Source organism: Lissotriton helveticus, chromosome 3_1, assembly GCF_964261635.1.
Source record: "Lissotriton helveticus chromosome 3_1, aLisHel1.1, whole genome shotgun sequence".
In the NCBI taxonomy this organism is placed as follows: domain Eukaryota; kingdom Metazoa; phylum Chordata; class Amphibia; order Caudata; family Salamandridae; genus Lissotriton; species Lissotriton helveticus.
The window spans coordinates 64660419-64684041 of record NC_136061.1 but is presented as its reverse complement, the minus strand read 5'-3'; the positions used below and the strand labels follow the sequence as shown (position 1 = coordinate 64684041).

The window sequence follows — 23623 nt, the reverse complement described above, 5'->3', positions numbered from 1 at the left end:
AATAGCCCCCTTAGAGACAATATTTTTATATTATTACAGGTACCATACAAGTGTTCCTAGTGTCTTTCCCGAAGGAGGTACACTGTGCCAAAACACGCGTAGATGATGAAAGAAATTCTATTGTCAACCCACTGACTGTCTTTTTGATTGAATAATTCAATTTGTTATATATCAGTCATTATGGAACATTATAGTATTACAAGCATTAAGCACTAACTGTAGTGCTTTCCTTTATATATCTGTTCATGTTCTTGTCTGTGTACCTTGCTTTTATGATGTGGATGAATTGAGTGTGAATGTAGATATGAGTGGAGTGTGGATGTCAATTTGCATGTAACACTTTTTGCACTGTCCAGATTTTATGAATGTTTTGAATACATTTACGTATTGGCCTTCACAATTGTGTTGTTGCCCTTAAGGTCTTTGTAAGTTTGATTGTGCTTTAGATAAACCATTGTGAGTTGCCCAAGGCTCTGTACGCTTTCTACTTTTTCCTGCCTAGAGGGATTCTCACCTACTTGCAGGGGCCACTTTCTTTACGTTGCACTTTTCAGGGTGCTTCACCATCTCGCAGTCCAGCTGATCATTCCTCAATCAGACAGTGAAGCGCTTAGAAGCGATGCATGACCATCAGACTAGGCCACAGCAAGGCTCGAATGGGATGTTTTTTAATTTTAATTCTAAAGTTATCGAGCCTTGCGTTGCAATGTGAGGGGACTGACTGCATCAAAAGACCTTGTACATGAAATGTTATAAACACCTTAGATTGTAGACTGGTCGCTGCACGCAAGTCTAACTCTCGTGTTTTTGCAGCTCGGAGGGTTGGCGTGAAGATTTGACAAGAACTCACTGAAAATCAAAGAGGAGCAGCACCCCACCCTGTTTTACTCTAGTGTAGTGTGCCTTTGAGCAGTGTAACAGACTATAATATACACTGCTCATGCCGAATTGTCCTTTTTTTGTTTTTTCCTCCTACAAGCAGTTGCGTTAGTCCCGGGTCTGGCATAGAAGTGACATTAAAGTGCATGCTGGAGGCTCCTGAGGTACCAAGATGCTAGTTGTATTCCCAAGACTTCAACATCCACCAAACGCGATGCATAATAAACTCCGAGTTACTCTGTTCAGAGGTGTCCCGGTGTTACTGAATTGCACATGGCGGCAGGGTCCCCTGGACGCTGTTAAGTGGAAGAAAGACAATTATTCAGATACTGCAATTGGGGTAGAGGGAGGTAAATATAGGAGGTATGGCAAGTTCCAGGCGCATGATACGGTATGGAATGGTAGGTTGTGTAAAGTAAGCTCTGACGCATTTCATCAAGAGCTCAATGATTTACCCGTGCCTTAAAACAAATCTTGAGTTAGTTGTACAGTGTGCGTTAATGCTTTGTCCGTATCGCTGCACAGCTGTGAGAGCGGTACACCAGAACAATCTACTTATTACACGTATGTAAGAAACTAGCGACCGCTTCCTTCATTCGCTGACAATCTGAATTACCTGGCGAGATTGGTGACTTAATGTTTTAGGAGCTTTATTGTAAGCAGATTAAAAAGGAACTTTATGGACCCTCCTATATCAGGAGAATGGCCACCCTTAAAATAATGATTTGGAGGTCTTAATACCCCTGACTGACCAGGATCAGAAGATCCTGGAATCCAGTTCCTCCTGAGGTTGACCCATCACACAACTTTTGCTAAGTTGATGCAGATATTTTAAGATGGAAGCTTACAAAGAAATATGAAATTAACGTTAAGTCTGGTCCGTGAGGTGAGAATGTACAGTCTCACAAGTTTGCAATCAACAATCTGAAAATAATGTAGAATGGTGTCCTAATTTCCGATTTGTGCTAAGTATGGCATTACGTTCCATTGAATCCTTGTCTGGTAGAGAGTCCTATTGACTTGGAGTTACAAAGAAGGGTTTTAATTGGTTTGCTGCCATTGTTTTCTCTTCCTGGTAGGACATTATGCGCCATGCCTGGTTGGCGGTCCCATTATTCCAGTATTTAAGTCTTTAGCTCTGCATTCGTGCTTGGATACCGGGTCATTTCAATCCAAAAGCTGTAGCCAGGTCGGTCAGCTGCAGAAGCTGTAGCCAGGTCGGTCAGCTGCAGAAGCTGTAGCCAGGTCGGTCAGCTGCAGAAGCTGTAGCCAGGTCGGTCAGCTGCAGAAGCTGTAGCCAGGTCGGTCAGCTGCAGAAGCTGTAGCCAGGTCGGTCAGCTGCAGAAGCTGTAGCCAGGTCGGTCAGCTCCAGAAGCTGTAGCCAGGTCGGTCAGCTCCAGAAGCTGTAGCCAGGTCGGTCAGCTCCAGAAGCTGTAGCCAGGTCGGTCAGCTGCAGAAGCTGTAGCCAGGTCGGTCAGCTGCAGAAGCTGTCGCCAGGTCGGTCAGCTGCAGAAGCTGTCGCCAGGTCGGTCAGCTGCAGAAGCTGTAGCCAGGTCGGTCCGCTGCAGAAGCTGTAGCCAGGTCGGTCAGCTGCAGAAGCTGTAGCCAGGTCGGTCAGCTGCAGAAGCTGTAGCCAGGTCGGTCAGCTCCAGAAGCTGTAGCCAGGTCGGTCAGCTCCAGAAGCTGTAGCCAGGTCGGTCAGCTCCAGAAGCTGTAGCCAGGTCGGTCAGCTGCAGAAGCTGTAGCCAGGTCGGTCAGCTGCAGAAGCTGTAGCCAGGTCGGTCAGCTGCAGAAGCTGTAGCCAGGTCGGTCAGCTGCAGAAGCTGTAGCCAGGTCGGTCAGCTGCAGAAGCTGTAGCCAGGTCGGTCAGCTCCAGAAGCTGTAGCCAGGTCGGTCAGCTCCAGAAGCTGTAGCCAGGTCGGTCAGCTGCAGAAGCTGTAGCCAGGTCGGTCAGCTGCAGAAGCTGTAGCCAGGTAGGTCAGCTCCAGAAGCTGTAGCCAGGTAGGTCAGCTGCAGAAGCTGTAGCCAGGTCGGTCAGCTGCAGAAGCTGTAGCCAGGTAGGTCAGCTGCAGAAGCTGTAGCCAGGTCGGTCAGCTGCAGAAGCTGTAGCCAGGTCGGTCAGCTGCAGAAGCTGTAGCCAGGTCGGTCAGCTCCAGAAGCTGTAGCCAGGTCGGTCAGCTCCAGAAGCTGTAGCCAGGTCGGTCAGCTCCAGAAGCTGTAGCCAGGTCGGTCAGCTCCAGAAGCTGTAGCCAGGTCGGTCCGCTGCAGAAGCTGTAGCCAGGTCGGTCAGCTGCAGAAGCTGTAGCCAGGTCGGTCAGCTGCAGAAGCTGTAGCCAGGTCGGTCAGCTGCAGAAGCTGTAGCCAGGTCGGTCAGCTGCAGAAGCTGTAGCCAGGTCGGTCAGCTCCAGAAGCTGTAGCCAGGTCGGTCAGCTCCAGAAGCTGTAGCCAGGTCGGTCAGCTCCAGAAGCTGTAGCCAGGTCGGTCAGCTCCAGAAGCTGTAGCCAGGTCGGTCAGCTGCAGAAGCTGTAGCCAGGTCGGTCAGCTGCAGAAGCTGTAGCCAGGTCGGTCAGCTGCAGAAGCTGTAGCCAGGTCGGTCAGCTGCAGAAGCTGTAGCCAGGTCGGTCAGCTGCAGAAGCTGTAGCCAGGTCGGTCAGCTGCAGAAGCTGTAGCCAGGTCGGTCAGCTGCAGAAGCTGTAGCCAGGTCGGTCAGCTGCAGAAGCTGTAGCCAGGTCGGTCAGCTCCAGAAGCTGTAGCCAGGTCGGTCAGCTCCAGAAGCTGTAGCCAGGTCGGTCAGCTCCAGAAGCTGTAGCCAGGTCGGTCAGCTGCAGAAGCTGTAGCCAGGTCGGTCAGCTGCAGAAGCTGTAGCCAGGTCGGTCAGCTGCAGAAGCTGTAGCCAGGTCGGTCAGCTGCAGAAGCTGTAGCCAGGTCGGTCAGCTGCAGAAGCTGTAGCCAGGTCGGTCAGCTGCAGAAGCTGTAGCCAGGTCGGTCAGCTGCAGAAGCTGTAGCCAGGTCGGTCACCTGCAGAAGCTGTAGCCAGGTCGGTCACCTGCAGAAGCTGTAGCCAGGTCGGTCACCTGCAGAAGCTGTAGCCAGGTCGGTCAGCTCCAGAAGCTGTAGCCAGGTCGGTCAGCTCCAGAAGCTGTAGCCAGGTCGGTCAGCTCCAGAAGCTGTAGCCAGGTCGGTCAGCTCCAGAAGCTGTAGCCAGGTCGGTCAGCTCCAGAAGCTGTAGCCAGGTCGGTCAGCTCCAGAAGCTGTAGCCAGGTTGGTCAGATGCAGTGGGATAACTTCCACTTGTCTGGGTTAGGGGAGGAGAGCTGGTGGAACGGTATTGCATGTTCTCTTGAAGACCGAGTAGTAAGTGACGTGGCCAGGAAATTGCAATGGGGAAAACTAAAAGGATACACAGTCATTTGATGGCAACAACATGTATGAGAGGGCCAGCTGGGTACATAGTGCAGTGTGCAAGAGGCAGAATCGGTGTAGGTGCAGGTTTATAAAAACAGGCTTTCACGCAGAGAGGTCATCCCTTGTGTTATTCCCTAGTGTATCCTTCCCTTGGTATCCACCCTACAAACAGACACCTGAATTTACAGGGTGTAACCCGAGACATAAAAATAACTTACACTGTTCCTTTTACTCTGAGTCTCTGGATGTGCAGAGGGTGGTGCTTGCAGCCGCTGAACTATGTACCCTCTTTAAATGCTTTGTCAAAAGCACTCCCTTCCATCAAGGCACATGAAGTGGGACTTTATTAAAGGAAGTTCAGAGCCTGTTTCTGTCTGTTCTTTCTTTCTCTTCGATTTCCATTTCTATTTGTGTTACCCTAGACCAGGATCCTATGTTCCAAGATATCTTAGTGCTTTCAAGTCTGTTTTTGTTTCGACTTACTTGCGTATGAGTATCTCGGGAAGCTTCAGTGTTTGCACTTTTCACGATTCAATCCGAGTCCCTCACAACACAACACTTTGTCATTGGACTCTGGGGTTGTGACTCCTGTATGTCCAAAAGGGCCCCACCTTCTGTGTTTTTTCAGTGCCGGAGGAGCAGGAGGCGCATGCCCTCTTCCTGTTTTCTGACCGCTCCTGAAACAAAGCCAGTTTTGGTTCTCCTTTGGAAGCAGAACAAAATGAGATGTCGTCTTGTCTCCCGAGCTCCTGTATCAAAGTCTTGTTAAATAATCAATACCTAAAAGCATAGTAAAATTGTAAAAATGTATATACATTAACCATTGTGAAGTGGCCGAAAGAGAAAAAATGAGAGTTCAGGATCTGAGGTATTTGTATAAATTTGGGTTGCTGTTTCCTTGACCCAGTGTTACGTAGTTCGTGTGCTGGGCACTCTGTGACTGCTTTATTCAATGGGCAAAAAACAGTTCACACCCATGTGCTGCTTAAATTATGTGTAAATGTAAGGCAGGTAATGCCCAGTCCATACCACTTAAGAATTTGTGAGCCAATCAAAAATATATAGTGCAGCAGTTATTCGATTCTGTAGGAGCTAGAAGAGTTGGTGCGAGTTACGAGAAGGTTGGATTTATCTGTGCCAGTAAGGGGGTAGGGGAGAGAGTTGCACATTACGGTCAGTAATTTGGTGAGGGAATAAGCTTGTGAGGGAATAAGACCTTTGAGACAAACCTCCTTCAGTCATGTTAGGGTACAACAAAGGCTGTTGTAGCCTCAAGTGCATTAGTTTTCAGTATACGTATGTACTCATAAACCATCTATTTCCAGATATTTGTACTCCGCGAGACATGAATCGAAATGTGTGTGAATAGAACCGGCTTGAAGTAGTAGCGATGCATATTGTTTTCATGTCTAACTCATAAAAAGGCAAAGTCTGGAGACCTTATTCAATTCTTTCTCTATTTTTTGTGTGTAGTATGCCGACCCAGTGGCCGACCTGTTGGACAAGTGGGGTGCTTTCCGCTCTCGACTCTTCCGGGAATCCTGCGTCTTCCACCGAGGGAACTATGTTAAGGACCTGAGCCGACTGGGGCGAGATTTAAATAAGCTGATCATCATCGACAACTCGCCTGCCTCTTATATCTTCCACCCTGATAATGCTGTACGTATCGGTCGAGGAAAATGCATGCATTGCAGGAGGGAAACCACAACCTCCCAGATGACACATAACAAGGCTGTAACTGCTCTGGGGTTGCTTGTGTTCCCCTTCGGAGGAGGTGATAGGGGGATGTTTCAGATTCTTGGTGCATATATAGAAAAAGGCCTGCAGCCTTGTTTTTTCACCTTTTTTTTTTTTTTTACACTTCTTAGTGTGCAGTCTGATAATGTCCTTGCTGTGGGTGTGGTGAGAACTAAAATACGTGGTGAGCTTGTCTGCAAAATATGCAGGGGTGCTGGTGCTGGTGCTGGTTGTCGTGGCTTTGTAAATGATGCAGCTGGTTTTGAAGATGGTATTGGCTGCAAAAACTAATGAAGTTTCATCAAGAAATGGGATGATGTGCTCATATTTCTTCAGGCCTTGGGGAGAAGAGCTGCAGCATATAGGATGCCCTTGAAGGGTGTCAGTGTGGAGGAGGGCATCACCACCGTCCAGAGGCCAGAGTACCAGGCCATGAGCAGCAGTTCTGAATCTGCTTTCTGGAAGTCTGTTTTGTTTCCTTTGGAAGAGAAAGCTGGTATCACGCCGTCTTTGTGATTTTCGCAATGTCTTCTTTGAGGATGAAGTTGGTGTCCAGAGTGAATCCAAGTGACTTTGCATTCACTAAAAGTTTGGATCAAAGCCATCAGGTTTCATGTCATTAAGCCAGGTTTGTGCGGTTTGTTTTTCTTGGCAGATAATTGAATTTGGTCGGTTTGGTTGAGCGTCAGATCAGTGTGGACATCCAGGTCTAGATGGTGTGCTGGTAGTGTTTGAGGGTGTTGGATGCCTGGAGCAGAGGAGACATTCAGGTAGAGTTGTTTATCATCAGCATAGCAGTGAATCTCAATGTTATCTGTCAGAAGAGCACCAGGCAGCTTCATGTAGAGATTGAAGATGATTGGGGGCGGTGTGGAACCCTGGGAGGGCTCCACAGGTGATGGAGATATTTTGAGACCTGGAGGTGCCCATGTGAACAAGGCAGTGTTTGATGGAAAGATGGGAGGAGACCCAGTGAAGGACATTTCCAGTGAATCCTATACAAGACTCCTGGGTGGGTATGAGGGTAGTACAGGCTGTTCTATGTATCTGTCTTCACTACCCCAGTCACAATTGAGTCTGCTAACCATCACTGATGACTTGTTTTCAGTTTTTGTTGTGAGGACGCATAGGAAAAGTTCTAAAATGACAAACACCTGCCAATAAATTCCCCAGCTCCCACTCTGTGCAGCTATAATGGACATCACTATGGGTCCTTCTTTTTCCCAGCCACAAGATCTGTTAGATGTATATTCATTGCTGCAACACTCAATCTAAAGAAATGGTGACTAGAATGTGTGTGGAACAGAAGAGTTTTGTTGGGCTGTCGAATTCGATGTTGGGGAATAATTGTATCGCTCACAGCACTGGTGACCCGAAACGACTGAAGCACCATTTTGAAAAGTGAAGTAAAAAACATTGTTTTTCTCAAACCAACAACATGAAATAACATCATTTAAATTAAGTTAACCCTGGGGCCACTGACATGCACTCCACTGAAAGCGTTTTTAAAGGATTTTATGAAAGTCTGGAGTTTTTCTTCAAAAATTCACCAAAATACATTACTAACTAGTTATTGTGAGAGTAATAGAAGCATAGAGTAGTTAACTGTTGTTATGGGTACATAACACTAAAGAAATTCTAGCAACAGAAACATTTAAAACACCTACTTGTAGTTGATTTGCTAAGGGAACCCACAGAGGGTTAAGTGGTGAGACAAGGACAGCGTTGCAGTGGGTGATTGGCATCCACCCATATCCAGAAAAACAGCATCCTGCAACGGCCAGGGTATTCTAATGTCCTCTGCCATTGCTGTGTCTAATTGGGAACTCTCTTAGCAAATGGTAAATCCACATAGAAGACTCGATCTGGAATCGCTGGCTTGGCGCCAACATCTGGAATAAATAGGGTAGTGAGTGGCCCAAGGGTCCGAGTGTGTGAAAGCAGTTCAGATACACCCTCCCACAGATTTCCTCTTAGGTACTGGAAACTCAGGGCAGAAATGATCATAAATGTGTTTATTTCTGCCTGGGGGTGGGGGAGATCTTACTATGTGTTGTGACACTGAATTAATGCCTGACGTTTACACTCCCAAGGTTGTGAAGCAAAGGGCCCTTTAGATTCCTAGTCCATCCCAGATTTTTAGCATTATTATCCCAGATTATTTAAAGGATTCCCATTTGCAATCATTCTATGTAAATTTATCTCCTATGGATAGCAAAACCTGACCTCCTCCAACTCATCCAATAATCGCATCTTATAGGAAGTCATCTGCCTGTCATCATCATGGTTCCGGAGGATCTGCCTCTCACCAGCCTAGGTCAGGAATATCTGCCTCTCGCCAGTTTAGGTCAAGAGGATCTGCCGTTCGCCAGCATAACGGTACAAAAGGGGGTGGTGATGGACGGAGCATCTGAACCAATCAAACACTCACACCCAGTCAAAAGATCTGGGTTTGATCCATCACCGTTCTTTAGCCCACTCTGCCACCCCAGTTCAGACATGGCTATATGCAAATCAGTCTGACCCTGTGCCTCATGGGAACAGTCCAGCCCGAACTACCAAGCCATGCCTTACCTGGACCGGAAACAAGCTTCCGAGGACCGGTTTTTGGCATTCCAGCCGTCTTCAGCCCGGCTTGCTTGAATCCAGTGGGAGAGGGGTTGGCCTAACGGCTAAGGCGCTCGACCTCGGACCTGGGGAACTGGGTTCGAGTCTCGGTAACGACGCCAAAAACCCCCTGTGATTCTGGGCAAATCACTTAATCTCCCCGTGCCTAAAAAAAATAAATAAAAAAAAATGAGTGTGTCCTCATGTAACGTAACTGGTGCTATGTAAAGCGCTCTGATAACTGATTCGGCTCGGTTCTAGTTCGCGCTATATAAAACTCAGCAAAAAAAAATAAGTGAGCAAGGGACTCACGTCTGAGCATACCCTGCCACACTTATGGCGGCCAAAGCGGTACAAAAGGGGGTGGTGATGGACGGAGCATCTGAACCAATCAAACACTCACACCCAGTCAAAAGATCTGGGTTTGATCCATCACCGTTCTTTAGCCCACTCTGCCACCCCAGTCCAGACATGGCTATATGCAAATCAGTCTGACCCTGTGCCTCATGGGAACAGTCCAGCCCGAACTGCCAAGCCATGCCTTCCCTGGACCGGAAACAAGCTTCCGAGGACCGGTTTCTGGCATTCCAGCCGTCTTCAGCCCGGCTTGCTTGAATCCAGTGGCAAAGTGAGCAAGGGACTCACGTCTGAGCATACCCTGTCACACTTATGGCGATCAAAGCGGTACAAAAGGGGGTAAATCAATCAATCAATCAATCATAGCATTTGTATAGCGCACTACTCACCCGGAAGGGTCTCAAGGCGCTTGGGGGAGTGGGTCCGCTATTGCTCGAACAGCCAGGTCTTGAGTTGTTTCCTGAAGGCGAGATGGTCCTGGGTCAGCCGAAGGTGGATTAGGAGGGAGTTCCATGTCTTGGCCGCCAGGTAGGAGAAGGATCTACCTCCGGCATTGGCTCTTCGGATGCGTGGTACGGCGGCGAGGGCGAGGCTTGTAGAACGTAGATGACGGGTGGGCGTGTAGAAGGTCATGCGGTCGTTGAGGTATTTGGGGCCCAGGTCGTGGAGAGACTTGTGTGCGTGGGTGAGGAGCCTGAACGTGATCCTCTTGCTGACGGGGAGCCATTGCAGGTCCCTCAGGTGGCCGGAGATGTGGCTGCGTCGGGGGATGTCCAGGATGAGTCGGGCGGAGGCGTTCTGGATGCGTTGGAGTCTTTTCTGTAGCTTGGCTGTGGTTCCGGCGTAGAGGGTGTTTCTGTAGTCCAGTCGGCTGGTGACGAGTGCCTGGGTGACCGTCTTCATGGTTTCGGTCGGGATCCAACGGAAGATCTTGCGGACCATGCTTAGGGTGTTGAAGCATGATGAGGAGACGGCGTTGGTCATGGAGAGGGAGGAGTCCAGGATGAAGCCCAGGTTGCGTGTGTGGTCTGTTGGTTTGGGTGCGCTGCCCAGGGCGGGGGGCCACCAGGAGTCATCCCAGGCGGAGGGCGATGGTCCCAGGATGAGGACTTCCGTCTTGTCTGAGTTCAGTTTCAGGCGGCTGTTCTTCATCCATTCGGCGACGTCTTTCATCCCTTCGTGTAGGCTAGTTCTGGCGGTGTCGGGGTCTCTGGTGAGGGGTGGTGATGGACAGAGCATCTGAACCAATCAAACACTCACACCCAGTCAAAAGTTCTGGGTTTGATCCATCACCATTCTTTAGCCCACTCTGCCACCCCAGTTCAGACGTGGCTATATGCAAATCAGTCTGACCCTGTGCCTCATGGGAACAGTCCAGCCCGAACTGCCAAGCCATGCCTTCCCTGGACGGGAAACAAGCTTCCGAGGACCGGTTTCTGGCATTCCAGCCGTCTTCAGCCGACTTGCTTGAATCCAGTGGCAAAGTGAGCAAGGGACTCACGTCTGAGCACACCCTGCCACACTTATGGCGGCCAAAGCGGTACAAAAGGGGGTGGTGATGGACGGAGCATCTGAACCAATCAAACACTCACCCAGTCAAAAGATCTGGGTTTGATCCATCACCGTTCTTTAGCCCACTCTGCCACCCCAGTTCGCCAGCATAAGTCAGGAGAATCTACCTCTCACCATCATAGGTCAGGAGGATCTGCCTCTCACCATCATAGGTCAGGAGGATCTGCCTCTCACCATCATAGGTCAGGAGGATCTGCCTCTCGCCATCATAGGAGAGAAGAATCTGTATAGCTCCATCATGGGACAGAAGTTCCACCTCTCTTCTTCCCGCAGAAAGTGGTAGGTGTTTAAATGCTGTTGAAAAGAAAACCATTAAGATCTGTGCCCTTAGAATAAAGATTGATATATAGAACATTCACCACCTTCAGTAATAAATCGGCGGTTTCATTACAGTAGTGAATATTTTGCAGCTGGTCCATAATGGATGACTTGTCGCAAGGCACTCCTTTACAGATAATCTTTCCATTTTTTGCAGGCAGTCATACTTTTTCTAGTTTCATATATTCTGCACAGTGTCACATTTTCTTACTTCTACTACCCATTGTTAGGTCTCACCTAAGCAGTGATTGCGCTGTCTCTTCAAGACATGCTATAGTCAGGATATGTGCATAAAGCTCCGCCCACTTTCCGCCCATCTGTTTAATTGCCTCCTGTCTCTGCCCTTTGTAAATGTTGGCTTTTCATTGGTCAATAGGCTCATAGTCCCTCCTTAGTACTGCCTGATCTCTTCTTGCAACCTCCCATGAGGACACCCCCTGGTACATGTGGTGTTACTCCCTCAGTTTTAATTACAGCCTCAAGGCACTATTTTCTTAAAAGGCTTCAGGCAGGACACACACTTGGTCTTAAGCTAGACTGGCAGTGGTTACTTCACTCAGTAGAACATCTAATTTAAATGAGACTGTCTAAAAATGTCCCTTGATCAGCTCCACACAGAGTACAACCTAATCTGTAATGAATGTACTAATTCTTTTGTCACATTTCAAAGCTACAAATTCTATATATGGGCATTGCTATTTGAATGTACTTGTGGTACTGTCAGTGCATTATGGGTAGGGTGGATTTACCATATCTTTTGCAGGGTGCAGTACTGTATGTGGCCAAAAGTGGCCCCATGGGACCTCTTTTGACCAGCATATGGTACTGCACCCTGTAAAAAAAGTTATCAGTTATCATTTATAATGCCAATAACTCCCACTCGAACACATGAGTCCAATTGTGTTTAACAATGCAATAGGTCACACATTTGTTAAAGTTAGAGCTGTTGCAGTTGAAAATAGCAATGTTTTTTACTTTTGTTTTTCTATACTATTGGCAATAGTGCTATGCAAATATAATAACTCTACTGCAAATAAAAAAACAAAAGTAAAAAACATTATTTTCAATGCCAACAGCTCTAGCTTTAACAAATGCGAGACCGATTGCATTGCAAATGCTTGTTCTGTTTAGACTTTTGGTGTGATGGTCCACATTTTGCAGTACTCTTTCTTTTGACGTTATTCCCACTCCCACCCTTCTTCAAACTGATGGGGGCGGTAATGCAATGCAATGCATTAAATGACTCACTCCGAGTAACAAATCCAACTTTTGCTCACTTTGTCTTTTTCACACTCAATCATTGATAACATTTTGTTTTTTTAATTAAAAGCTTTTGCTTGTTTTTCTGTAGTGTGCTCCTGACATTTATATGCGAGAATAAGGGGAATAATACTCTGAGTGAACAGAGGGTGCCTGAGACAGCAGTAATCTGCTGTGAGCTGTTTAAGATGTGTTTTGTAGGGATTGTGCACTTGTTTTTTTGGCTAGTGAGTAAAGTTTTTGTACAAACAGTATTGTTAGAGGACAAAGTTTGTAAGGCCCTTACCTGCAGAAGTCCAAAGTGTGGATTGAGCCGGACTGTCTCCTAGGAGATTCTGATTAGAGGAGCAGCCCCCCTAGCCAGCAAACCTAAGCTCGCTGATTGGCTCCCATTCAATCCTGAGCCCTCCACTCACCCCTGCCCAGGCCCCTTACGGGTTGCTGGGTGAACCTCCAAAACATTCACCTCCATTTTGTGTGAGCTGCAGTTTCCCTGTGCCCCAGATTTCAGTGAACCGAATCCCAGGAGGTGGTAAGGAAGCTGACTTGTGCTGTCGCTTTCGTAAAATGGAAAAAACGATTTTCCTTACCCGTGATTGCATTTTTTGTTGTTACTGTTTTGCTTGTGGTTGTTCCAGTTTAAAAATTATAGTTTTAACCTTCCCATGATTGCATAATTTCTCACCTGTTTCGTGTTGAAACTTGTGGTTTTTACTTGCCCGTGACTGTTTTCATTTAACATGTTCAATTGTGGGATTTGCTGACCAAAATATGTAGTTTTATCCATGTCATTCCAGTGACTATCTGTTTTCCCCTCCTAATTTCTCACTTGCTCTGTGCTCAGACCTATACGTTAAGCAATCCAGCTCCTATTTTGTGTTAGCAAAATCCAGCCCCCCCCCCCCCCCCCCCCCCCTTCGCCTCCCCTAGCAACAGAGATTTTCCACATCAGGGAGTGAACAGAGGGTGCTCTGAGGCAGCAGTAATCTGCTGTTTAAGATGTGTTTGGTAGGGATTGTGCACTTGTTTTTTGGCTAGTGGGTAAAGTTTTTATACAAATGGTGTGTGAGGGCAAAGTTTGCTAGGCCCTTTTATGCAGGAGTCATAAGTGTGGATTAAGCCCGTCTGTCTCCTAGGAGATTCTGAATAGAGGAGCAGCTTCCAACTCCCTGGCAAGCAAACCTTGTCTGAGGTCACTGGGGGCTTGTATAGTCTGCTATTGGATGGTACATGTGTGCACTGATTGGTGGTTGTCTGTGATGTTTCTATTGGATTAGGATTATTGTTGTTGTTGGTGGGGTATTTGATGGTTCTGATTGGTTCCTGGGTCAGTGATTCAATTTATATAGGGTTGGAATTTAGGCTTGGGTTAGGCTTTCTATTGGAAGTAGGGATTTGCTTTTCCCGTGTGATTGGTTGCTGGACTAGGTGTGGGACTAGGGGTAGTCTTTCTATTTGAAAGTAGGGATTAGGGTTCCTGTGTGATTGGTTGCTGGGACTAGGGCTAGGATTAGGCTTTCTATTCGGCATAGGTATTAGGGTTTTGTGCCTGATGGAGTGCTTGGACTAGGGCTATAATTGGCTGTAAGGTCTTGGTCTCCTGTTGGTTCTAGAGTTTGGGGCGAATGTGATTGGTTAGGCCTAGGGTTTCCATTGGCTGAAGGGGTCACCTGATTACTTAGGCTATAAAAAGCCAGGGTTTAGGGTGTGAGGCTAAAAAAGCCAGGCTTAGAGGCTAAGGGCAATTGCCTGTTTGAGACTGGGGCCAGAAATGCTGCCCATTTTCCCATACATCGGCACACACACACCCCTGACCAGAGTAACACACCCACACCAAATGTACTCCACACATTTATTACAAACCAACCCAATGCACAAATCAATGTACCACACACACTACAAAATCACACAAACCACACCTATATACCCTTCTATCCCAGCTACCACACATTTGCACCATCACCTACAAACAGTACACAGCTCCATCCTATACTAACCTATCCCCTCATCACTTACACAACCAAAATCCATACCATACTTAACTACAACACATCCAGACACACACTCCCCACTCTAATTACTTCTAACAGACCCCCTTTTATCACTAACAAACCTAGCCTTCCATCATTTCCCCAACCAACACCCTCCTCTTCTTTCTACTACAATAACACAACTCCAACTCCACATCACTACACACATTAACTCTTACAACAATAAAGTCGAAGACAAACACTCTTAATTCTACTTCATCCCCTCTTACACACAACATGCTCTACTCACAAATACATCACCTCCTTTACCTTACCACTTCCTGTCACAAACAATACTGTACAAACAAATCCATCTCAGAAAACAAATACATCAGCACCTCTTTTCACTACTCCTCAAAAACAAAATGTATCACACGCACTCCAGCACAACGAAATCTCTCAAGTGCAACACCTCATAATACTTAGTCACAAAATGCAATCATACACCCACCTTTCAAACTACACAAATGAACAAACTAAAATGCCAAGCTTTCTCTCTTCCACCACACCTCACACACATACATCAACACAGCACTTGTCCTCTAACCGCCTCTCATCTGTTGAGCAAGTTAGAACCTTACAACATGACCCACATGCTGCACCACCACCCCTAACTCATACACCTTACACCTTAACCTTTTCAGCGCGACCGCGATTCCCCCTCCGGTGCTGGGCCGTAATAAAAACGGGTGTGGTCGTGACGGAACGGTTCCGTCATGAGCACAGCTCAACCGTAGCTCATGACGGAACCGTTCCGTCATGAGCATGGAAGGGGTTAAACAAAAGCAAACACTATAAGCAATGTGCCACACATCACAACTTTGCTTCTCCATTTCTACTGCACTACAAGGTTACACCACAAAAACAACACAGCACACCAACTCACTCCCAAACACTGTATCCACCACCTACGCAGGCAGACCCATCAAAATGCCTTCTTAGCCTGCTGGACGAGGACATTACAGAGTAGCTGCAAATTCATACCCTCCTACAGCTAACACCAACACTAATAACACACCTGCTACAAACCCCCACAATACTGATCCCTCTTCTATAAAACAAAGTCTCTGTCACAATTTGTTGCCGCACCGCTGGTGGAGATGTTGGGAAACATGGTGGCACTCAGTTCTTCTGTTTCTCAGGAGTCCATTTCCGTGCTTTGAGTGCCCACGTTTTGTGTTGTCTAATTGAACTATTCTCTGACTTCTAATGGCCTCTTTCTCTGTTCCATAGGTGCCTGTGGCCTCCTGGTTCGACGACATGTCCGACACGGAGCTCCTGGACCTTCTTCCTTTTTTCGAGAGACTAAGCCAAGTAGACGACGTATACGCAATACTAAAGCAGCAGAGGACCAGCAGCTAGTGACCCCGCCTGGGTTGGGTACAGGTGGGGCCTTGCTTGAAGAGTTGGCCGTGGAGTGGGTATCACCCCGTGTTCTCTTCTCTGCGCCCTCCTGCTATAACAGACTTCCTGTTTCCCAGCCTACTTAGAGTTCCCATCACCAGCATATTTCCGCAAATTGACTTGAGAAGATTGAACTTGGGGTGCTGTTGGGGGACTCCAGTGCTGGTAATGAGGGGGAGGAGGACGTCCACAACGAATACCTGATGGAGCACCCTCAGAGGACCCGGGCACAGTAAAGAAGGCTCAGCATCTCAACTCTTAACACTTGAAAGATGAGATATGGAACTAAATCTTTTTAGCTTATATTTTTTAAATCAGATTTGTAAATGTGGAGAGTCGGACTGGGGAGGGGCGGGTTGGTAGACGGATTATTTTCTGCAGTATGCAGAAGGGAAGGTATTTTCACAACGAATGATGAACCAATGGGTTCTAAGAACCCTCTATTTGGGGGAGGGAGGGGAAGGCTGGGTACAGGGGGGGCAATACTAGAAGGCTGGCGGGGGGAGGGGTTCACATAACAGTATTTTTTCTTGTTTTGCTTCAGATTTCCTAAGTGAACTCAAGGCCTTGAATGGTAGGTAGAGTGCTGTCTGTATCCTGTGGGGTGGTACACCATGACTGTGATTCGCAAAGGACCTTAGGGGACGAGAGGGCTGCCGCACTGAACCAACTCTTGGAGTCGGTATATGCCAATGAGCCCTAGCATGTCAACGCACACCTAGAATTTGAACTGTTCTAAGCGCCTTTAGGATTTTAGAATATTGTATATAAAGCAGGGCTTTATTGTGCTGCCTGTTGCTCTTTCCTATCTAACCGCAGATGGTGGTGGTGAGGCTGGCTTGCCTGTCGGCCGGTCAGTGGTTCTGCAAGCAGTGCTCTGGTAGGCACTTGAGACAGAAGGGGAACACATCTGTGCCCTCCAGGTTTGCCTTCCCTTGAGGGTGAGCAGCCTCTTCAGGTGCACGAGGCCCCGGAAAAGAACTACTTTGACATTGTTTTGTAGTGGAAGTGAGGACGTGTTTTAGTAGCAATCTTGAATGCGATTTCTGCCAGTCAGTACCGCAAGCTCCTGGGGCCATCGTCTGCTCAAGCAGTGTACAGTTTTGTTGAACAATACTGCAACTCATATAGCCGCACGTTGCTTATTGATCACGGACTACTCATCCATTTGCGTTGCAAAAAATAGACTGCACCACATGAGAACGAGCCAAAAATTCTTTACTATATAGTGACTTATTTGGTGGCCTTAAATGATGTGGTGGTCCCAGTGCAGCCCCTGTGGTCAGTTGTCTGGAAGAAGGTACCCCTTTTGCTTTAAAACTGTTTAAACGATGGCCTTTCATTTTAGCCTGCCTTTGCCTTTGAGCCATTCGAGGTTGCCCCTGAACCACACTGTACGAACAGTGGAAAGAGTTGCCCCTCGCTATTGGTTGCCAGATCTGTAATCTGGTCTGCAGATGCAGAGAAGACTTCATTTGGTCCAGGGTTCTCCACACAAGTGTGAATTACTGTGCCCCTTGTGCACCACCCAACTAGAAGCAAGTACAGACACTGCAGAGTGGTTCCAGAAATGAGAGGATTGCTTGTGCCTTAGATTCATGAGTGCTGTTGTGAGTGTGTTATCTCTTCAGATTCATCAGGCAGGATTGTCCAATGTCTGCTGTCTCCAGAGGTTAATAGGTGGTCAAATGCCTGTTGTCACCGGGTCATTCAACCTCTTCCTTGACTGTGGCATGTCTCTTTGATTTGCCAGTTTGTGGAGTTTGTTTTGGCAAGTGATTGGTCATTATTTGGTGATAAACAAAATCTCCACTCATCAGTGTGTGTATTCCGACTAACTAATGAGACCATTTTGTAATTCGTTCGATGTTGTGGCCAATCGGTGCCTTTCTTAGTCCTGTGCTGTATGTTTTTCACCTATTTTATCCAACAACTTTGTAGACCAAATGTTCAAGCACTGTCTGTGTGGCAGCCATGATGGAATGGGAAATCTTCACTTGATATCTTACAAGGGAGGGGTTTCCTGGGTCTACTGTTTCTCCTGATGCAGACTGAATGAAAAAAAATGCTGCCTAGAAAACTCATTTACTTAACTGTGTCTTGCTGACGTTAATTAGATGGACCTTTGTTGGCCTGAGTCATGGTGGCAGAGGGAGAATGGGACCTTACTTCACTGCATCCTGAGCCTATTCTCGGACGTGCATTGCTCATCACACAAAGTGAATTCACCCTGGAATATGTGTTATGTTATTAGCATTGCATAATAGCACACAGTCTGCAATTAGTTTGTTCTCATACAGTTGTTAGCCGTCCAGCTTACCTTCCATGCGGTTTCAAGGTTTTTATCGCTGACCAGTCTGAATCATTTTGTGAAGATATTTTGGAGTACCATATTCTTGACCTGTCTCTAGGTTGAGTGGTGGTGGTGTATTATTCAACGAACCGCGGGTTTATGGTTTTGGTGTCTGAAAGGTGTGTTCAAATATGTAATTTAGCATTATTTAAGGAGCTACAATGTTACATTTGTTAATGAGTTTAGGCCTCCCCAACAGTAAATACAAGGGTCCCCTGTTTCATCATGTCCACTGTGCGACTGACGACAGGTTTCCTCTCCTTTGAGTGTATGTTAATTTTCTGTCTTTATTGCTGCCGTGCAGGTGTGGGCGGGCTCAAATGTTGTCTGGTCCATTATTTCCACTTTCTCTTTCTGTTTCGTCTTGGGTGCCGTGCTCCTAAGAACGAGTCATGTGCCCCATTACGTTAGTCGCCATGCTCCTACTGTTGGGCACCCACTGCGGTGAGTGGCGATTCCTGAGGTCAGTTGTTGCTCCTACACAACGTGTAGCTGGCCCTGCTGTTGTATTTCTTCCCTGTTTCCTACTTCACCTCAGAAGTAGTGTAGCAGTTCAGGATACAGTAATATTTTGTCTTTCTGAAGCTAAGACTAAGGCCGGATGAGAGATCCCTGACACTCACAACAAAAGGGCTGCAGAAAGTGCTTCTCAAATGATTTTGGGATACATGCTGACCTCTTATTTCAGCATAGACCTAGTATAGCTTGTTCCTAAACCCTCAAGTCACATTTAGCTAAATATGGGCCAGGTAGATCCTTACAGTGGATATAGCCTATTTATTAAGTCTGGCGTTGGCCAAGACCTTTTGATTTTGCTAAAATTATATATAGATATGTAAAGCGCATGGCTACCTAAAAAGGTTTCCCAGCCTTAGGCTCATCTACTGAAAGATTGCAAACCTGCCAGCCTTTGAATATAATCATATTTAAAGGGGTTCTGAACACTGAAAAAGCCATGTTTTAAAAGATTTATGAGACACAGAGAGTGACTGGCAGACCCTTAATCTTGGAGGAAGGGCATTCCAAAGTTTCGGACCAAGAAAGAAAATGGAATTCCTAATTCCGGGAATTACAGCCCACTTGGTATCACTCGATTGCAACAAGCAAGCGGGAGTGTACAGGGAAACCAATGCTTGGTGGTAGGAAGTACCTGATCTTGCCAGGCATTTGTGCATATAACATAGAGCCTTAAAATGCACCCGACGCTCAACGGCTTACCAGTGAAGCGTCCAAAGCATAGTGACTGTAGAGATGAATTTCTAAGAGTAAAGCAGATGCTGGGCGGCAGCATTTTGAACAGTTAGGAGGCTTTTTTTTAACGTTTTTCTGTCCCCGGATGCAACACATCGGCATAGTCCAGTCTGGACATCACCAAGGCCTGGATTACCATTGTCTGCACAGCAGTGGGATGCAATATACAATAATTCTGAGCCATTTTAGAATGCTACAACAGGTGGCAGCAGCCATATTGATTTGGTGGCTCATAGAAAGTTTGTCGAGCCACATTCCCAAGTTTTGTACGACCAGCACTGGGCTATGAGGGCTGCCCAAAGATGAGGGTCACAGCTGGGAGTCCCAAGTAAAAGAATGATTTCCCACCAACAAGACCTCAGATTTGTTGTCATTCACATTTTTCTTCTGCCCGCTACCGCATCGGGCAGTGGGTCAGACCACTTCATCCATTGGCTAACTCCACTGTGAGTGATGGCATTGTCATCTTTCACAAAGACCACATCCACACAATGGAGCTCCCTTGTCTACCAGGGGCTGCTGTTGCAAGTGTGCTTTGTGAAGCCACACAATTTTAATATTAGTGACAGCCCAGCAGGTCCTTTAAAAGAATGTTTTATTTAAGTTATGCCAAAACTGAACAAGTGTTGACAAAACCAAAAGGTTGGCAGCCAACATCAGACTGCTTGGTATTGCTAATGCTTGTTTAACATGTGGGCTATCAGTGACCTAGTAAATGCCTACAAGAACCAGAAAACCGAGAGCACTTGGCCTATTACATCCTGAGTAGTGCAAGTAGACAAACTTCTCTAAATATCCCAATTTCCAGCACCACTATTCCTGTCAATTATGAACCTTTATTGCAGCTGCATTTTCACTGCCCCCACACCCACTGGGATGATGAAAAAGGGTCAGGCACCCTTTCAAAACACTACTTAGATTCAACTCTACTCATGTTTCAGGGGCACCAGTCTACTGACCAATATTTACCTAAATGTTTATGTACAAGTAGCAAAATACACACATTAATTCAAGTTTTCTATAGGTTTATCTTCTGAGTGCACCACAGTGCCTTTCTTTTTCACACTCGGCGGTTGGCCAGTTCACAAGGAAATTGGAAGATCATTTTTGCTTGAGTTGTACATTACATTTTTGTAGCCTGCTTCATATGTCAATACCCATTGTTATGCCTGTTTTTGGGCAGGCAGATAGGACATATTGGTTCTGCTGTCTCCACATGCTTTTGGCCTTCTTTTCAGCATTGTCTCAAACCTGCATGATGCTTTCATGTGTCCTTGGTTGGGTGTAGTAAGTAGCATAAGGGATGCAATGCCTTGTGTTCCTTTCTGACTGACTGACTTCCAGCATTTCAGGGAAAAGCACAAACCCGTATTGAACAAGAGACCTTTGGGCTGTGTGCTTCAGCATGTGGTCTTAGGACATTTTTTGGAAAGACTCCCAGAATAAGACTTATAAGTGTCTCTTCTGTAGAATTCCCTCGTTGCGTGTGTTCTGGGACTTTATAAACCGGGTCATTTCATGTGTCTACTCTAGGACTCCCAGCATGATACTTTTGTAGAGCAAAACTACCTAAGTCATGGAATTATGAGACCATTGACCGGGTCGGTATTAGAACTCCCTGAATGAGACCATTGACCGGATCTGTGTTGGAACTCCCTGAATGAGACCATTGACCGGGTCTGTATTAGAACTCCCAGAATGAGACTTTTAAGTGTGTCTGAGCTGGAACATTTAGCTCTATCTGCAGAAGGATTCCTAGGAAAAACATTTAGGTGTGTATGCGGTTTTGCTGTGTGTCTGCTCCAGACTTCCAGAGTTAGACTTGCTTGAGAACTCGCAAAATATTTGTTCACAGACGGAGACTAACTCCCACAGCACTTCTCGGAGACACGACTTTATCTGCTCCTGGGCTCGCTGAGTGCGAGCTTTGGGTGTGTCTATGCTTGACACCTTAAAAACCATCCAGAATTAAATCATTGGGTGTATCTTCCTTAGAACTCTCAGTTCAAAGCCTTGGGATAAGTCTGTTGTAGAACATCTAGAAGGAAGATTGGATTGTGGTGTTCAAAGTGTCCATCAATGTGGTTCTGCTTCATGACTACCATGAGACCTCAACAATCTTCCGAATGAGTCTCTTGCATTGTCGTGTATCTGCTCCAGCTTCCCCAGAGCGAGACATGGTGAGAGCGAGCGCATACCACCTCGAGGGCCTTTGCGGTGTGACCATTTGAGAGAGGAGTGGTGTACAGACAGCACCAAAGCTAACTGAATGTTACTTATTGTTGACTCTTGTTCAAAAACAAATACAATCTGATCTCCCAAAGTATTCTGCCTTTAAGTTGAATGGATGCATTTTGCTTCCAACACCGGGCTCGAGGATTAGCGTTGACCTCCATATTCACTTCTTGCCTTAAGACAGAGGCCATGACACACTCTGAGACTTTTCCATTTTTACAGTTGTACAAATAGGGTTCAAAATAAGTGCAAATCCAGATCTTAGGGAGCAACCTGGTCCTCCCACAAGCGGAGATAGTGATAGTGGATGTGGAGTTTGTGCGTTTGTTAGTGGGGAAGGGGAGGGTGGATCTTTTGTAGTACTGAGAGTATGTGATTTTTAACTGGGCACACCTAGGTATATAGATCTATATATGCATAGATATGTACATTTATGTATTTATATTTTTAGCGTAAACAAAAACATGGCTACCATTCAAGGGTATTAACGTTGATGGGAAGTTGGTAAATTTGTATTTCTCCTCAAAGGTTTATTTTTATAAGGAAGAAACAAAGAAGACATTTGAAAGAGTGACAGAAGAGTTGTTTTCGACAGACAAGAGGAAAGGCGGCCTTTTTCCAAGTTAAACTCTGGGTTGAAGTCATCGACTCCAATGCACACGAAGTCTAAAGGATTTTAGCTTAATTTTAAAGACCAAAAGAAACCTTGAAAAAGAAACGAGGACAATTATCTATAAAGTATTTCTTTTTCGGGTATCTTGGGTGAAGAGGGACACTACTGACGTAATGTCCAGTCGTATATTAAATATGAGGAAATAAATGGATTGGGCCATGCAGAAATGGGCAAAAATAGATTTAGAACCATTGCTCTGACTATGCTCCCAAACAATTTCAAGGATGGGAACGGTGTGGTGAGAATCGTCTAATTTCAAGGGCTGGTGCAGGTGTGTGAGCATTCTTGTATCTACTTCAGCACTTTGCTGTAGTGATCTGCAAACCTAAAAAACTATTGAATATTTGTAAAAATTGTTTTAGCATTGGCAGTTCAGACAACTTAAAATATGTTATGAAATGTATGGGCTTTTCATTTTTTCTCTTTTGGAGAAAAGTGCTACCTACACCTACTTCACATTTTTCCTGTCTTGTGAACATTTTAAAGTTTGTTTTCCCACAGATCACATCTTTTTCTTTCTACATAATTTCAAAGCAACTGTACAGAAAATCTTGTTGAAAAATAATTTTCCTTTCTGCTCTTTAGTTCCCCTGTGCTTTCCTGAAATCTTTTATTCCAATATTCAGCCGTTCATCTTTTGTTTCCCTAAATTAGTCTACATTTGACAGTGAGTTGAGAGTGAAGAGTCCTATTTAAATCCTTCACACATCTTTGGATTTAGCTCTCTCTCTTAAGTAATTCATTAATTTTAAGATTTTGAATTCGTCTCCTAAATTTCTAATTAAATATGATAATTTTAAATTCAAATACAGAACTGTTTACTGATATTTGGGAATCACAACCCAGTAGAATTGCAGATCAAAATACAGCATTGAAACCAAATTGTGAGCATGAAAATACATACTTGAAAAATCTCACTTTAAACATTAAAGAATTGAAATACTGAGATGCAAATTTAGCTATGATATTATGGGTTGAATCATTGCAGTGTATATTAAAATATATGGTTTGTGAGTTGAAGGACATTTTTGGGAATCCATGCACATAGCTTTGAATTGGAATATAATGTACCAAATCTTAATGGCAACTTAAGCAAACATTTGTTGCACTCTAATTTTATGATTTGCCGGACCCTAGTGAGAGCTGCCCAGGCCCTGTTCTCGTCTGAATTCCTCACTCTTGCGACACATGCCAAATCGAATCATCCCAGTACACATGCCATTTATTTGTTTTAAAAAAACGCAAAAGTCATTTTGTTGCTATATTCATTTTGATTTGACACACCTCATATTTAGCTAATGTTCCTTACGTTTGTGCTAAACATTATGTTTTGTTAAATGGATCCAGGGAATATCTACTGGACTTGGAACCCCTCTTAGCTTGATGCTGGCTTTACAGCAATGTATTCAGTATCTTGCTGCAAGTTGCTGTACCACATATTTCTAGTCCAGAGGTGTGAGTTTCAGTTTCCCAATTTGCCTCACTGTGTGAATTAGAGTGAATCACTTTACCTCTTTGTGCCTTGAACATTCAGCTGTTTCC

General features: G+C 45.7%; 1 protein-coding gene across 1 annotated transcript in view; it reads left to right on the top strand.

The window, feature by feature from the left end:
- The window catches only part of CTDSP1 (CTD small phosphatase 1), a 179528-nt gene extending 156491 nt beyond the window's left edge, over positions 1-23037 (top strand). Inside the window, exons 6-7 of the mRNA XM_078679241.1 lie at positions 5758-5943; positions 15399-23037. Of these exons, the coding sequence (XP_078535367.1) occupies positions 5758-5943; positions 15399-15527 (315 nt within the window). The 3' untranslated portion in view covers positions 15528-23037. The remainder of the gene's footprint in view (positions 1-5757; positions 5944-15398) is intronic.
- Positions 23038-23623: the final 586 nt, after the last annotated feature.